The following is an 18029-nucleotide window of genomic DNA, read 5'->3' as shown; positions in this document are numbered from 1 at the left end:
TTGTTTTAAAAAGTTTGTATTTTTATTAAGGTGCAGTTTTATTCTAAAAGTTCTAGGTTTGTTTAATATACTGTACCTAATATGTATCTGCTGCAAAAGTACCTTTCCCAAAACATTAGTTGGCATTCAAGACCATCTTCATTTTTTTTGTGCTAAATAAGTTTCCTCTAGGCAGGCTTTTGTAAAATTGGAATTTGTTACAAATTTGTTGCTTATGCAAGGAATTTCATTCATGTAATCTAGCATCAAGCTCTCCATCCATAAAAATTCACAAAAATGTATAGTACCGAGAGGATATATAAATATATAAAACATGCGTTACAATTCTTTAATGATATGAAATGCAGTTAAAGTTCTCATAATACAAGATGCAACCCGAGGACCACCAAAACAGTCAAACAATGTCAGTTTAAAAAGAAAACCATGGCCTATATTTTAAAAGCATGTAGTACCAGCAATTCAATAATTTACAGTAAAACCACTTAATGATCAATTACAATAAATTACCTACTGTAATTTGTTTTAACCATTTGCCATTTAAAAATTGTGTAAAGTACAGGAGTCAAGCACCACAAATTAAGACTTCTGCAATAAAAATCAAGGCAGAAATTAACGTCACATTCAAATTTATTGTGACCAATAAGGTTGGGGAAAAAACCTTTACTTTAGTTCTTTGTCAAAGAGGAACTCTCCCAAACCAGATGTGCCAGCACGCTTCAGGCGGGTAATCATGTTGCCAAGCTTCTCGATGGACTCCACCTGCTCTTCCAAAAAGTCTTCTTCCAGCATGTTGGTAAGATGAGCATCAGTGTTCTTGCTGGCTGTAACATGGAGATCCAACAAGCTCTGAAAAGGAAGATAAATATGCTAAAATAAATTTAAGATTTCAACAGACAAATTTTAAATGTTTAAAAGAACCAAAATCTTCAGCTTTTGGTATACTGTATTTATTTGAGAAATTTAGCAAAGACCATTTTTATTAAATACCATAGAGTTCTACTCATCCTAGACAAATACATTCAATTAGTCAGACTTTGATGGATCTACAAATCTTTATCTGAAGTTATAAATTAGACTACTAGCTAAAGATTCTACAAGGACCATATAAAGAATGCAAAATAAGACTTCTTACCTTGTTAACCTGCTTTTCTAGATCCAAAGCAGCCTGCAGGGCATCATGAAGAGTACCCCATTCTTGCAGTGTTGGTGCTGCAATGGCCTGAAGCACAATGCGTCCTCCCCTCTTATTCTGGTACTGTTAGGTTTGAAGAAAAAAAAAATTATGCCTTCAATTTAAATAAAAGACCAAAAAGTAAACATATGCAATTATTCAGTTGTACTAAGATAAAGCCAAATAATTTACATAACATTAATGCTGTGCAAGTTCACAGAGTAACCTCATTAATCTGCAAATATACAGGGACTAAAAAAGAAGGAAAAAAATACCATTCATAAATGGCCTCCTCAGACGCAAATGCACTATTTGGAGCATTCATAGAAATCCATGCAGAAGAATTCAAGAACAGCAAGATATGGATACCAAAATGTAATCTATATAGATGTGAAGGGTAAATGGGTCACATGGAGAGTAGGAACAAAGAAAAAAAATCACCCAGTAAAGAAAAAGCTACTGGAAAAAAAAGTTTCCTTTCATCAGAAAGGAAGTTTCGGAAAAGGAAACCGGAAAAGAAAAAAATCGGGAAAGAAAACTTTCCTAACGAAAAAAACTGCCCAGGATCCTTGTTCCTCAGCAGCAAGCTGAAGACAAAGACCATTGAGCTTCAAGACCCAGTCGTAAAAAGCACACGACTGCTACTTCACAACAGGTCTGTACACATGCTGCTCAATTGTTAGACCCAAATTAAGTTCGAATAGTCAAAGCTCTCTTACCTTCATAAGCTTTTGTCCATGTTCACGCTCTTCATCACTTGACTCTTTGAAGAACTTTGATGCCCCAGGAAGAGCTACATCATCACGATCGAAGTAATAACCCTGTAAAGTGAAACAAATTAACAATACAAACTATAAAATATAAAGAAAATATAAATACTGCACAACTGTAATAAGCACTTTCTGGAAATTTGTTACTTAACCCAATTTTACATAATATTTAAAACATATGGCACCTACTGGAATTGATCAGCAGCCAAAATAGCCAAAACAAACAATCCGGAAGAGGAGGAATATGAGGGGAGGGGGTGGGTGGGTGGGAGGTGTATTTTAATGTAAAATACATCAACCAGACAGTTTAAAGAAGTTGCTGAAAATAAGTAATTTCCACACAAACTTTCATCAACTATGGTTGTTTAAGACGTCCAATTGGCACAGAACTAATGTAGCACTTTGATTTTTTTTTTACTTCTACAATCATAAAAATCTACATTTCTTTTAAAGAAAATTTAAAGGGCCTTGGTAATCTGAACCCAATAAACAGCCAGTGGGGGATGGGAGAAGGTAAGGAAAGAAAAATTAGCCATATATAATGGGTTTGGGAACTTCACAAATATTTGTTTAACCACACAAATTTCAGTATTTTATGAGCTATTCAGAATCTCTCGAGTTAGTAAATGGATTAGAAAAATTAAAACGAGTCTTACAGGTGTTAGCCCATGTTCCACCCTTAATACAGTACAACTCTGCTTTCAGAGCTATTTGAGTAAACCCTCACTCTGTCCTAAGATGGTAGTTTGCTAGTTACACGATTTACTTCTCAACACAACATTTAAGAGAGTTCTTTTAGGATTACACAAATATTAGTCTCATGTCATCATGTTAAACAACAACAATTAGGTCAAGGGAGTCGACCATGTTTTTTGACAACTCTCAAAAGGTCTTTAAAAGTTGTGTCACAATCGCCAGATTACCAAAGTAAACTATTCAGATTAGCCCACACAGCCTGAAAATATTTCACCTTCGTGAACATAGACGGGGTGGTGAATAAAGCAGAAAAACTGCATTGACGTGAAAATGGCCGTCAGGCGGGAGGTGTTGCTGCGTACATAACCGGAACAGTCTTGCAGCCTCAATGTCGGAAGACATAATTCTTCCATATGTCTTCCTTTCTCCAGGGTTTCAAGAACATGGCAACATACACAATAATTAAACAACCCAAACAAAACCATTGTAAGTACTAAACGAATGATACGAAGCAAACAATAAAGGCGACCTGCGGCCAACCTACCATGGACATGTAGACATAACTGGCGTACAGTTCCAAGTTGATCTGCTTGTTGATGGCTGCTTCGCAGTCCTCATGGTAGTTCTGGCGGATTTGACTGGCCATCTTGTTGTTGTTGTGATGAGGATTACAGAGTAGAGACAGGAGAGAAGTAAAATTGTAAGCAGCGGAGGGAGTGTGGATGACTTGGAGATGATGGGGAGCTCGTTCACACACTGGCGACCCGGAGCGTCCTATGCGCACCCTGCCGGCGCTGCTGGCTTTTATACCACTGGCGCTTCTTTCCACCGCCCCGCTATCTCTTATCTATTCCTCAACATCATGGAATCTACTAACTGCGTATATTACCGATAAGGGTTACATACATATATATCCTAAGCCCATTTTGTGCTTTATCGGCGTGGGTCATTATAGCGAGGTGATGGGGTGGGCGAGGGAACTTCCCAGTGGTTATTACATCTCTCGCTCTTCCACTGCCTCCCTCTCTTTCTTATTGATCTATAAATAACTTGCATAACTCAATACATGTAATGCTGACGGAGGGCGCTGTGTCCCACGGAATAAGATATAATTTTATAACTCATCCACTACAACGAAGAACGGTGAGGGACGAGGGAGAGTTTGGAGGAAACTTTCGATTGCTTTGGTTTGTCCTTCACCGCGGCTTTTCCCACGTATTCGTTTCGTTCGTTGTCAGTTTGTTTCGTATTCCAACACCATGCGAGCTTCTGGGTTGGTGTTATATGTATGATTTGATGGATGCCTACTACTAATCATCCTGAGACGGGAATATTAGATGAACTTATATCTAACTTTTTATCTACAATGTGTAATCTTTCATATAGAATAGGGTAGCAGCACATTGCTGTACTCACTTAGTTGTGCTTGCCAAAGCACAAAGCCCCTTGAGCCAAAGCTCAAGCCCCTTGAGCTTTGATTCTTTGGTCCCACCTCTCAACTGTCAATCTACTCAATCAACTGCTGTGTATACCTAAGCTTGTTAATACACACAAAAAAGTCTTATATATTAGGCATGTGTTTCGTTAGCTGTATCATAAATTCCTATATGTACAGCTTTTTGTGTTTTACCTTAGAGTTGCGCTGAAATAATAAACTTATAATTTATTTGGGAAGGATCAAGTATGATTACTATCCCTCTATAATTCCCCACCAAGCCTTTGATTTAAAGTTTGTTTACATAAATAATTGAGCACACTCCCCTCCCTTTCACTCTGAGCGATGGTGGAAAGGTTACAGAGGTACATGACGGGCTCGATAAACCCCAATATTCCTTTAACTGAACAATTTACACCATTAGTGAACTAGTTACAAAGTTTGTTGTCGTATACATCAACAGTTTATTTACAGGAGTTCAGTCTTGTTATAGCTTTTAAGAACCCAATACCCATGACCATCTTGATCCCATCACTCACTCCTCCAGCGGAGGATTCAGTCTGATATAATGGACTCTGGAACCGAACAACTCTTTGTTTAGCGATAAGCAAGTTTGGGCATTGATGTTTTGATGAAGGATAAATAATTATAAAAGAAAAAGTTAAGCTAGCATAGCTATATAGCACTGTCTATGTCACAGAAGAATCGGTCCCGTGCCACCTCTTGGGTGGCTTAGTCTTCAGCAGGCGATGAGTCACAATAACGTGGCTGAAGTATGTTGACCAGACCACACACTAGAAGTTGAAGGGACGACGACGTTTCAGTCCGTCCTGGACCATTCTCAATCGACTTGAGAATGGCCCAGGACGGACCGAAACGTCGTTGTCCCTTCAACTTCTAGTGTGTGGTCTGGTCAACATAGTCTTCATCAATCAAATCAATCACCTAAGAATTGAAAGTTCCTATATCATTCAGTGTTAATACGAGAAAATAAAGTGTTAATATTTTGTGTGGCCTGTACATAACAGAGGACGTTTGACACTTGCAATCACAGTGAGAGGAGGAAGGCCATAACGGGGAGAGGTCACGTATATGATGTAATTTGTTATACACATTAAGCCAACCATGGTTCGTTCCCACCAGTTGTGAAGAACATTATGAATGACAGGGTAGAAATCCCAGTAAAGGAAGAATTTTGGAAGCTTTCTCGTAGCTTGTTAGGGCTACATGAGATATTTTCCTGAGAGAGAGAGAGAGAGAGAGAGAGAGAGAGAGAGAGAGAGAGAGAGAGAGAGAGAGAGAGAGAGAGAGAGAGAGAGAGAGAGAGAGAGAGAGAAAAAAAAAATGTGTGTGTATTCACCTAGTTGTGCTTGCGGGGGTTGAACTCTGCTCTTTCGGCTCGCCTCTCAACTGTTTCTACTACTACTATTTTTTTCCCACTCCCCATGTGTGTGAGTGTACGGAAGAGTGAGTGTGAGTGTACGGAAGCAGCCCGTGACAGCTGACTAACTCCCAGGTACCTATTTACTGCTAGGTAACAGGGGCATAGGGTGAAAGAAACTCTGCCCATCGTTTCTCGCCGGCGCCCGGGATCAAACCCGGGACTACAGGATCACGTGCCCAGCGTGCTGTCCGCTCGGCCGGCCGGCTCCCCTCTGTGTGTGTGTGTGTGTGTGTGTGTGTGTGTGTGTGTGTGTGTGTGTGTGTGTGTGTGTGTGTGTGTGTGTGTGTGTGTGTGTGTGTGAGAGAGAGAGACCGTCTGACCGGGAGGAAGGGAAGGGGGGGATGAATTATTGAAAATTTTACGACTGCATGAGTGTATAAAACTCAGCGATTCATGTACAAGGCCTGTTACAATTAGCATAAATTTAGGCGTATTGTCAGTTGACTTGTGTGGCCTTACAGTTGTTTATTAAGAATCATATTGCAGTTATGTAAGAAAAATGTTCCGGTCGTGAAGCGAATGTCTAGAAGACTGTTATATGGTCTTTTTATATATATTACGTACGTCTCCCTGCACACTGAAATAATAATAGCATGATGTATCTGTGAGAAAATATGTTAATGTCGTCCTGTCTCTCTTAACATAGGTACACCCCATGGTTATTCGGCTGAGCTAGGCTAGGCTAGGCTAGGCTAGGCTAAGTTTATTAGGTTTGTCATATAGGGGCATGCAGTCAGTTAGCCATTACTAGCAAAGTTTGAATGGATTATGAAGTTCTGAAGAGCACGAGAGTGGATAAAGTAACTGAAAAGCTTCAGGTACCTGAGGTATACCGGCAGGTCTGAAGGGTCAAAGAAATGTATATTCAATAACGTAATAATATTAGAGTTAATACCTAGTTTCTGTGTCATTCTGTAGCAGGAGCTGATATCAGCTCGGTGGTGGTAGATGGTGTCGGGTCGTCGGTGGTGGCAAATGATGTCAGACTGATGGTGGCAGTGAGATGGTGTGGGATCTGTCACGATACATCATTAACGGTGACACAAGTACACTAAAACACGCAGGAGGAATAATATTATGTGATTCAAAATCTGCTCTTCAAGCACTTGAAAACTTATACTGCAAGATAGACAGTAAGAGTCTCATAACAGCAATTATAAATTACCTGCTCGATGCACATAATAAATCTAGAATCTCTTTAGCATGGATGCCATCTCACACAAATATAACTCATCATGATGATACAGACACGGCGGCCCAATTTATCATGTAACAAAAATGAGGTTGAACAAGATATCCAAGATATCCTGGGTATTCCCCATCTCTGTTGATAAGACTATATTGTTCCAAATAAGGTGTGACGGGAAATAAATTAGACTCGCAAAGGCCTGAAAGCACTAGGTTAAAGTTATATTATTTGTTTAGATCTGATACCTATATATATGGGCAGCAGAAAATGTCCATCAGGTAATGCGACATTGTGGTTGCCAGGATCAGGTTGGTCCTGCCGTTACCTGTTCTGTATCCCTTTCCACTACCGCCCACAAGATGGGTATGGGGTGCATAATAAATGAACTAAACTACCGTTACCTGTAGCAGGTGGCTAAAGGTGAGGAATCTCCCAATCCTGAGCACTTCATGTGCAAACTTAGTGAGCAAAATCTGGGTTATGATCATTATTGAATATCGAGTTATCAGACCCTTTAGTATGCTGGTATGAAGTACCTAGAGCTTTGCAATTACTTTATTCACTCTCATATTCTTGAGAATAGCTTCACAATACCCCCAAACTTTGCCAGTGTTCTGATCACATGCCCCTGTATGACTAACCACCCTGCGAGATGGGGAATTCTAGTAATACATAGCTAGCTCTTGATACACTGTGTAACCCTTCATACGGGCTAGGGTAGCTGTATATACGCGGATCTACCTAAATATGTTACAAAAATGACGAGTTATCATAAGGTGGCGCGATGAGTTAGCACTTCCAGGGACTGCGGCGAGAATTTCTCCTGGAAATTCCTTCGGAATGTTGTTGAATGGCGCACTAAGGTGTGAATAGAAGCGACGCAGGCGAGGCAGCAGGGTGAAAGTCTGCTGGTACGAAGACGTAACTTCTGCCGGTGTGAAGAACAGCAATTTCTGCTGGTGTGAAGAATAACTTCTGTTGGCGTGAAGTACAGTAACTTCTGCTGGTGCAAAGAACTGTAAATTCTGCTGGTGTGAAGAACTATAACTTCTGCTGATGTGAAGAACTGTAACTTCTGCTGATGTGAAGAACTGTAACTTCTGCTGGTGTGAAGAACTGTAACTTCTGCTGGTGTGAAGAACAGTAACTTCTGCTGGTGTGAAGAACTGTAACTTCTGCTGGCGTGAAGAGCCATAAATTCTGCTGCGATAATTAAAAGGGTAAACCAGTAGAGGTGGTCGACAAGTGACTGGAGACGATGAGTTTCCACCTGGCAAGACGAGGCGTGCATCATTTTTTATTAACCAGCTTAAGTACACACAGCCATGTGTTTTAACACTTCTATATTACGGATTACAGAGGAGAGATCAAGAGTTTGCTAAGAGTTCATCTAATATTCCATCTCACAAGATGGTTAGTCATACACAGAATCACGAGACGACATGTGATGCAAGTCTAGTCTACTAGTCTACACTAGGAAATTCTGGGTTGAGCACAAGAATATCTTATAATATTCGTGAGCGTATGAGGTAGGTATCTTATGCCATTCGGGTTGAAGTCTTTGATAACAGGGCACTCACTAATATAGTGTTAAAGAGTGTCCTAGCTCTTGTTCACATAGTTTACAATTGGAATGCTCACCTTTCAGGCATTCAGTACATACAGTCACCTGCTTTGTACTATCCGTACAAGTAGTTTTCGGTTCATAACATATGATAACTCTTTATGCTAATACTTTCTTCCCTTTGAGTGTCAGTTATTGCTCTTCTGTCAGCCCTAGTTTCCTGAAAGACTGCGGTTTTTACAACAGATTGGAATACCGAGGTCTAGCTCAATTTCAGCCATATCACGTTCAGCTTTGGCTACCATGTCTGCATCATCACGTTGGGACAACGCCTACGCGAGGAGATATCCATACAAATGAGATTCTGCAACTTTTGCTGTATATTGTTTATAATGGATGTTACAACATTTCGAGTATTTAATGTGCTTGAAGAGCTGACTTTGAGTCACAGAAAATTACAAAAGTATTTTTTAGTGCATTAGTGTCAAGTTTATAGTGCAGCTGATTTTGAATATGTGAAGCTAAGCCAGGTCCTTAGTTTAGTCCTACTACAAGTTTAGTTCTAGACTTGTGTGTACATTTGTTGTTTTTGAATAGTTTGCAGGCTGTTACAGCGAGACCTCCTGACGTTTGAACAGCTCAAGTCCCAGGGGGAGACAGAGTGTTGGTCAGGACCTTTTATTTTTGTACTACGAAAGTACAGCAACATTTTTACTTGAACAGTTTTGCCTCTTTTTGCATCTGCCTATTATCGCCAAAATAAAGGCGTCCCCCCATGACAATGTTTTAACTTTTTTTTTTTCCTCGTTCATTTATTGATTTCTATGCGCATGACCTTGGCGTTTATCCCTTGCATTAATACTGCAGCATTTAAAATTTTCTTTAACAAAAACACACACTTATCTGTCCTTGCCGATGTTGTCTGTGTGAAACTATATTCACTAATCAGTTATTCATCAATATATTCATAGGTATAAAATAGTTTATCTACATGTGTGAGAAAATTCACAAGATGTACCGAATATTTAGGACCTTGATAAAACATATGACGCAGTTAACAGCGAACGACTTCGCAAGAGTTCTCAGCATGTATAGAGTTGGTCGAGTCCTGGTAAATGCTATGTAAAGTGTATATGCAGGTACAGAGTATTTTATATCATTAATGATGTAATGAATACTTGGTTTTATATTAATGCTGGCTAAGCAACCTGTCCTCTCGAATAATACATCAAATTTTGTCGTCAAAATCCCCCAAACGGACAAAATATGCTGTACTATAAACCATATCGACTCACGAACATTCACGTTTTCTATGCGTGGGTCGCTCGGTTATGTTAGATTGATTGATTGATAAAGATTAAGCCACCCAAAAGGTGGCACGGGCATGAATAGCCCGTAAGTGGTGGCCCTTTTGAGCCATTACCAGTATCAAGAGCTGATACTGGAGATCTGTGGTGCGACTGCACCCTGCGTGACGGGAGATGTCTCCCGTCGGTTAGGTTAGGTTAGGTTCGGGTGTTTTAGTACACCATTTTCTGTTCATTGTGGCAACGAGAGGACAGGCTGCTCTTGCACGGGTGGGTTGCTGCTGTGGATGACTGCTGGAGAGTAGTAGTCATTGTTTCTGTGATGCTGAATATTGTATTATAAATTAAGTAATAACGAATGACAGGTGATATTGACTCCTTTGTTATTTAATATTTATATATATCTTTTAATGTAGTATTCACCTTTTTTCTCCGGGCTGATGCTTTTCCATGGAAGTGGGAAACTGTAATAATTATACTATTTATGTATTTTTAAATAAGTGCTACCAACTCTTCTTCTTGGTAGTTCGTGTATTTATAATTCGGAATAGAGTCGTTCGTGTTCGTGTTCAGACTAGAGAAGTTAGTGTTCGTGTTCGGAATAGGAAGTTCGTGTTCGTATCTTGGTAGTTCCTAGTACTGATAGTTCTTGGTAGTTCACTTCAACAGTTATTGTACTAAAAAATACAATTCTTTGGTTTTCCATTTTCCCAACTGCCATGTTGCTTGCCAGCACCCAAGACTATGGCTGATAAGCGGTTATCACATTTTTCTAGTTACGCCCAATATTAATCAGTACAAATAACAATAAATTTAACATACAAACATGCATTGTTTTTGAAGATTAAGCAGGACCATTGTTGCCTCCCACTTTTGGGAGAGCCCAGCGGACGTGACCGCCCCTTGTGACTTATGGGGTGACAATTTAAGTGGGGACACGTGACCCCCTCTCAAAAAAAATTACACTCCCCATCACAATGTTAAAATTCCGGTGTTTTAGTGAAAAAAAGGGCCATTCATTCTAATGTTTTCGTCGTCTCTTATAACCAGTTTAGTTTCCTTAATACTGGTTGATGAGTGGGTGCCGGTGCGTGTGACGGTGTATCACTCATACTTTTGTTGGTAAATTTTCGCCTCAAACATTACGGAAGGTTTTCCCAAGCATACTATGTCACAATTACTAGGAGGTCTTGTGTACACGGCTAGTAATTGGTCTTAGTTCTACTTCTGACTCATAACTAAGTCCGGTAACACACTCAAGTTCAAAGTTCACATAAAACAAACTTAAAAAAAAGACTTCGTCCATTTTAACAACGATAAAAATATGGAAAATGGCAGAGATTGGACTTTTTCTTAGGGCAATTAGGACATATTGCCAGTAATTACTTGAAGATAACTTTCAGTACATAAATTTACCTGAAGGCCACTAGTGGTCTCGAGGAGGACAGGAAGCCGGCGGCTTGTCAAAGGTTCCCCATTATTAATGAGGATTTTATCCAGCTGAATTTTAAACTGAAGCATCGCATTTATATTTTGAAGTCTTGGCATTTATATTTTCACAGTAGGCGATTCCATGAGTTTATTATATTTTTCCCCAAATTCCCTTGCCATTTGCGAGGTGTAAAAACATAAGCCAGTGGCTGTTCCGCAGAAGTTTTAAACCCGGAGGCTCACTTGTAAGAACATAATTATATCCACCCTAAATCCTTTTCTCTTTCCAATTGCTGTAGTGCTTTTCCTTTATGTTATATATATCTCCTGGTCTCCTTTCATCCTTTCCCCATCTTCTAACCATTTACTTCCCCACTCCTGCAGTTTGTCAAGGTCTTCTTGCAACGCTGTCCTATGATTTGAGATGCCTCCCCAGCTGTGTCTCGTCTGAAAGTGTTGATATGTACGAGATCACTCCCTCTGGCAAGCCATTCATATAAATTAGGAACAGCAGTGGTCCCAGGACCGAGCCTTGGGAGGACCCCACTTGTTACATTCCTCCAGTTCAAAATCTCTAACTGTAATTCTTTGGTTCCTGTCAGACACCAATTAGAGTTCCCTTGAAACTTTATCACAAATCTGCTTGCCAACTAGAAGCAAGAGTTCGGAGCCCACTGTGTAATTTTATATGTTGACAAAGTCTGTAACTAGTTCATTGATGGTGTAACTTGCTTTCAGCTAAAAAGAAGTTTGTTCAGCTTGTTGGTGTTGTATGGAGGGTTATTAAGGCTACAACAAGAGCTTGTGACCAACAATCAAGTATCCAAGTTGTCTCGGTACTGATTAATGTTCTCGTTACCTCCGTACCCGTTAATGTTCTCGTTACCTCGGTAATAATTAATGTTCTCGTTCCTTCAGTTCTCCTCTCTTCGTTGTCTCGGTACTAGGTAATGTTCTGTTCTTTGGACCTTAATGTTCAATGGACCTTAATTACGTCACTTCTCATGACGCAACTCTGGCAGTTCTCTGTTCTTTGTTCTGTGCACCTTAATGACGTCACTAGCATGGCGCAACTCTGGCAACCTGCAGTACTGCGTCACAGCGAGCTCCACGTCACAGGTTTTAGGGAGTCCCGTCTTCATAGATAATGCAACTCGACGCACTGCAATATAATACAATACTTCTCATGAAACTGGTGAACTTAACGGAATTTGACTGCAATTGCGCTCATCTATTTCATAATATATTTTGTAATTTCGCATCAAGATACAAATATTTAGGTGTCCGTTGAACCTGCGAGTATACATATATATATATACCACTGTGGAAACTGGGTATATCTCCCAATACCTCTTTAAATAGCAAGAAATCACATTTGCTTCTCATGGTCCATGCTGCTTTGTATAAATGACGTTAATTAGGCTGTTATCTCTCATGATTGCATGCGCTGGCAAATATAACGGCTTCAAATATCTTGCTCTAAGGCTGTAATGACCGTACTTGTTTTGCTTGTCAATATTTAGAGAAATAATACAGTAGGAGCACTGAACAAGACTAGCGCAGAGTGAACGAACAAGTGAGCATCGTGGCCGCCATTACTGAAGCGCGGGGCCCGACAAGGGTTGACCTTCATCAACCTCCCCGCCGCTGCCTCTTGTATAATGCTAGTTTACACCAGTTATACTGATATATCTTGAGATAAATTATATGCTGCTTGGTACACACTATAGTTCATATACCAACAGAAATAACAAAAACAATACTAATGCTAATCATTTTAGCATTTTTCTTTTTGTTGTTTATATTATTGTTGTAATAATTATTATTGGTTGATGATTGCAGGAAGTGGTAACAACGACGCCGACAATGACAAGATACAGCAAGTATAGAACCTATTGTTTAGAACCCGTTTTTATATCTTTTATTAATAAACTTAAGCACACAGTAATGTTTCTTCACTTCTATATGAAGGATTACAGAGCATAGATCTACGAGTTCATCTATCATCACCACCCATCAGGATGGATAGTCATACTTGGAATCAGGAGAAAACATGAGGCAAGTCTAGTCTACTAGCCTGCACTAGCAAACACTGGGTTGAGCACAAGAATATCTTCCAATATTCGCAAGTGTGTGAAGCTATCACAGAGCTCAAAGTATCTCATGGCATTCGGTCTAAGTCTTTGATAATAGGGTACTCGCAAATAAAAATATACTTTTATTCAACAAAATGTGTGTACAAAGGATATAGGATTAGTTTACAATTGTAGGGACATATTACATATTATGTAAGACATATTAATGAAGCCACTATTACAGAAAGCATTTAGGGCAAAACTAAGTACAGTTTAGATAAAGAATAGGGGTGGTAGGGGAAGAAAATATTAAAGTGTTCAGTGAGGATCCACAAGGTCTTCTCTGAGTACTCATTATTTTCTTCTCCAAGGCTATGGGTCCCTACACTTGCACCAGAGGTGGTACCCCTTTTAGGTATTTATTAAAAAAAATTATTAAAAAAAAAGTTTAGATAAACAAAATTAAATAAAGGTGTGAGGTGGTATACACTTAACATTAATACAGATGTAAGCTAATGGAGAAAATCCAAAGGGGGAAAAAATAACAAATGAAACAATAATACGTTGATACATAATGACGACAGGCATAGACTACAGTATTACAGTAAGGAGTCTAATTCTAGCAACAATACAGTAGTATTAACATAATAACAATGTGAATACATGATGTAATTCACTAATAATAATACAATTATGACATGGTTTAATAAACTAAACCATATTATGACTTTTTATACTTGTGCTTTCTGCACTTTCTCATGTTCATTTCATTCTCATGCTAGTTAATGCCTAAGTGTTTTTCTACTGCAACAGCTACTACCACTACTATTGTCACTACTGCTATTACTGCTGCTACTACTCATAATAATAATAATATTAATTCACTAGTTAATGTTTTCGGTGTCTTGGTATCGCTTTAATTTAGTTTAATTAATAAGTGTTCTCCATAGCTAGACTATAATCCCACAGTGGAACCACTATATAATAATAATAATAATAATAATAATAATAATAATAATAATAATAATAATAATAATAACAATAATAATGCTTATTCAGGTAAAAGTGCATACATACAAAATGAGTTACAAACAGAATGTTGGAGTTCTAGATAGAGCTAGTATTTACTATGCCTAAAGCCACTAATATGCACAGCGTTTCGGGCAAACAAAAATATAATTTTCGTATATATATATGTTCAAAATATCATATCAAACCCCCGAAAAATATATGAAAATATCATGTTCTTATGCATACATTTGTAATAAAATTATGTTTATTATTATGATCTTTATTATTATTATTGAGAAAATCAATTGGGGCAATACGGGGAGATTCGAACCCTCAGCCCGTAAGCTATACAACCTAAGATTCCGCTGAATCCACAGAATGTCCGAAGACTGAAGCCAAGCAGGAGCAGCAGAAGCGCCATCTGCACAAAAAGCAGCAACAGCAATATACGCCTGATATAGGTAATGCAGTTGTCCACTATACGCTGCAGCTATATATATAACGTGATACATCACGTACGTTAGTGTGACTTCCTTGTATTATTATTATTAATAATATTATTATTATTATTCAGAAATAAACCCAAATGTCATTTTCAATTAAACTATTTACATTCGTCTTGACCTAGATATGTTTAGTTTCTATTTGTCTATCATGTAACCCACACCCATTCGGTGGGCGGCAGTGGCAGATGTACCCCACTCCCACCCTGTGGGCGGCGAGGAATGTGTACCCAACATCAGTGCAGAGGCGCCGGTGGAAGTGGATATTGGGATACTTCACAAGTGGAGAGGTTACAGATGCACTGTATACAGATAAACAGATACACCACACCCATGGTGTGAGCGGTGGAGGTGAGGTTACAGAGGCATATCATGGTTGAATAAGTGATTCATGGGGCTTCCTGGAACCCATCGCCATGACACCGGCCACGCCCTCAACATGTTTTTTTTAATTTAAATTCTACTCCGATACCACATTGCTGTACGTAATGTGAGGGCTCTTGTACACCTCTAGAGACGAGGCAGCATTTACCCTTATCTACCTATACACAAAAGGTCTGTTTACTTGAAGGCCACCATCTATCTATAGTGGCCTCGACGGGGACAGGAAGCCGGCGGTTTGTGAAAGGTCTCATTGTCCTGAGGATTTTTTTCCAATTGGATTTTGAACTAGAGCAATATCTTGGTACTTTGGTCTATGTCAGATTGCTGGCATAAGAATAATATATAATGAACTCCTTACATAGTTATATGAGGATATTGCAGTATTAGTTATAAAGGCATATATAATATTGCATTTATTCCTTGTGATGAAGTTCATTGATCTCCGAGCAACGCAAGTTTTATATGAGCAAACGTAGGCATCATAAACAGGAGAAAGAGCAGCATCTGCAACATCAGGAAGAGTTAACAAGTGTGGAGCAGGAGCAGCAGAAGCGACGACTACACAAAAAGCAGCAACAGCAATATACGCCCGGCAGGACGCCGCGGGCGCTTGGGTTGCATGACTGGGTGATGGCTACAGTCAACATGGCGCTGCGAGCAGGCTCCAGGACGGAAATTATAAATATCGTCAGCTGGAAGATCAAACTGAAGCACTGATAAAAGGTGGAAGGTGAGAACCATTTTGAACAAAGTGAATAGTGTGTACACCCTCCTTCCTCATTTATCACTGCCGGGGTCACCACGGCTATACTTGACGAGGACAATGAGGCTATAGGATTAAGTTCCCTCCCTCGCCTCCCAGACCAGTCACTGACTCTGACTATGCCATATCTGCCCGAAACGCTTTGCGTAATAGTGGCTTTAGGCATTGTATGTACTAGCTCTATCTATAAAGCCAACAAACTTTGTAAAATCTCTTTATGTATGTACCTTTGCCTAAATAAAAATTATTATTATTATATTATTATTAATTATTATTATGTGATCTGCTCGACATGTCACAGCTAACTCGCGTGGAGCTTCTCTCAGCTCAAACATATTTTTTTAGCATATATTTCCTTTTTAAAGCTAAGGTCAATGATTACCTTGAAAAGGTAGAGGAAACAGCCTAATAAAGCAATGGTTTTTGGATTAAACTGCCTTGAACTCAGTTGTGCCGCATGACTTATTTACCTGAGGGCCACTCTCTCTAGTGGCTTCGATGGGGACAGGAATCCGGCGACTTCTCAAAGGTCCCCTCATTTATCCTGATGATTTTATCGAGCTTGATCTTGAAAAAAAGTGCAGCAGTTTTGGCATTTACGGATTTGCGGGTAGGTGATTCTATGGGTTTATAACCCTATGGGTGAAAAATCATCTGTTTTCTGTCCCACATTGTGGCTTCTTGAGCTTGAAGCAGTTGTTCCTTGTCAGTGCTACATCTGACATTTTAAAGAAATGGCCTGGATCAATATCCTCCACGTTGTTCAGTATTTTTAAAGTTTCAATGATATGAGTCCTGTCATGTCTGATTTCCAGTGTTATTAGCCCCCTGTGGCTCTCAAGTATGAGAGTCGACTTAGTTCTGGGACGACATTTGTCGCCTGGTGTTCAACTTTCTCCAAAGCAGATACGTCTTTCTTTATCTGGATTGTTAAAAAAAAGGATATAAAATAAAACAATAACCATAATGGTTAACAGAATGGGTCATCAGGCTCCTTAGTTGCAGCATTGCCTCAAAAAAATAGTGACAACTGAGCCCATTGATATTTGCTTTCAAAGTTTCTACCCCATTATTTACCCTCTTTTATGGCTTACAACCTTAAATCCTATAATTCTTGAATTTGGTTTATTAAAAAATTCCTTCCTCACAACTCCTCCTTGCTAAAAGAAGCAAGGGCTTCATTCAATACCATGGAGTGAGGATTTATGTCTCCGTGTCTCCACATTGTCAACCTGTATGCCTCTAGTGACAAGCTCAGTTATATATTTTAGCTGTTACATGTTAGCGTTTCTGCCCAAAACGCATGTGTGCTAGTGACTTTACAAGAATGCAAAACTTCAAGTCTCTGTACTCTAATAAACCCAATGTACTTTCTTGTATATAAATAAACAAATAAATATATAAATAAATAAATAAATATCAGCCTTCCTACTTTCGTGCAGATTGAGCCGCCATCAGCCTCGGATATTATAATGTTAGGCATACAATTAATGGCAACACAGTTCAGTAACAGTAGAGATAAACCCAAGCCCGTTCTCTTGATTTGCCACAATAAACAAAATTCAAAGTACACGTACGAACCCAATCAACCCACCGAACTAAGCTACCGAAGCATAGAAAATGTAGATATCTGTGAGCCGCTGCTTTTCATAGTACTTTGTCATTTATACGTTTGAAACCATAATATACAAAATTAAAGGTACTAGATGAGAGGACGGGTTAAACAACAGGGGACCATAATTTAATTATCACTATGATACGCAGGATGTAGGAGACCTTGGACCTACCTACACAAGTCTAGGGGGGGTAGAAATAGCCTAAGTTACTCTATCCCTTTGAGATGTATTTCTTTCTTGTCTCAATAAACGTACTTAAACTTGAACAAGTCTATAGTCATTCTTGACATATATTTTGGCTTCAATAATGTCCTTATTGTCTGTGCTTCGTCACCAGGGACATATATGTGGCCTTATATCATTTCATTATATTAACTTCCATTGGGCATTAATTTTCAGCCACGTAATTTTGATTATTAGTATAGACTCCCAATATATATGATGAGAAAGGAAAGTGACCACGTTTCGGTCCGTGCTGGACTCTTATGACGAAACGGTGTCACTTTTTTCTTCTCATATGTGTGGGTTGGGTGTCTAATTTTGAACACATTTGTGTGACATTCTCTAATTCTTCGTATATTAACGTCTGCTGAGGATGTAACTTTCAGCCCCGTTGTTGTGATTTATTGTCTGCATCTCTATCTTGTGTCTGAAGCAAAGAATATTTATA

General features: G+C 39.1%; 1 protein-coding gene and 1 long non-coding RNA gene across 2 annotated transcripts; one reads left to right on the top strand and one right to left on the bottom strand.

The window, feature by feature from the left end:
• Positions 1-314: 314 nt before the first annotated feature.
• LOC123770682 (ferritin) lies at positions 315-3446 on the bottom strand. The gene is made up of 4 exons (XM_045762765.2): positions 3182-3446; positions 1891-1992; positions 1133-1255; positions 315-846 (listed from the first exon to the last, which is right to left on the bottom strand). The coding sequence occupies exons 1-4, from the start codon at positions 3281-3283 to the stop codon at positions 661-663; spliced, it is 513 nt and encodes a 170-aa protein (XP_045618721.1). The 5' UTR covers positions 3284-3446; the 3' UTR covers positions 315-660.
• Positions 3447-6537: 3091 nt separating this feature from the next.
• On the top strand, positions 6538-17800 carry LOC138353088 (uncharacterized). Its single transcript, XR_011223028.1, has 3 exons — positions 6538-8234; positions 12850-13065; positions 14471-17800. It is a non-coding gene; the product is annotated as an uncharacterized lncRNA (long non-coding RNA).
• The last annotated feature ends 229 nt before the right edge of the window (positions 17801-18029 follow it).

The sequence above is a fragment of the Procambarus clarkii genome, chromosome 56 (assembly GCF_040958095.1).
Source record: "Procambarus clarkii isolate CNS0578487 chromosome 56, FALCON_Pclarkii_2.0, whole genome shotgun sequence".
Taxonomy (NCBI): Eukaryota; Metazoa; Arthropoda; class Malacostraca; order Decapoda; family Cambaridae; genus Procambarus; species Procambarus clarkii.
Note: the sequence above shows the minus strand (reverse complement) of the source record. Positions and strands in the feature narration are given on the sequence as shown.

Coding starts and splice junctions, on each gene's coding strand:
- LOC123770682 (XM_045762765.2), bottom strand. CDS start 3,283: ATGGCCAGTCAAATCCGCCAGAACTACCATGAGGACTGCGAAGCAGCC. Junction 1,993..3,181: donor GTTATGTCTACATGTCCATG/GTAGGTTGGCCG, acceptor TTCACTTTACAG/GGTTATTACTTCGATCGTGA. Junction 1,256..1,890: donor ATGGACAAAAGCTTATGAAG/GTAAGAGAGCTT, acceptor CAAACCTAACAG/TACCAGAATAAGAGGGGAGG.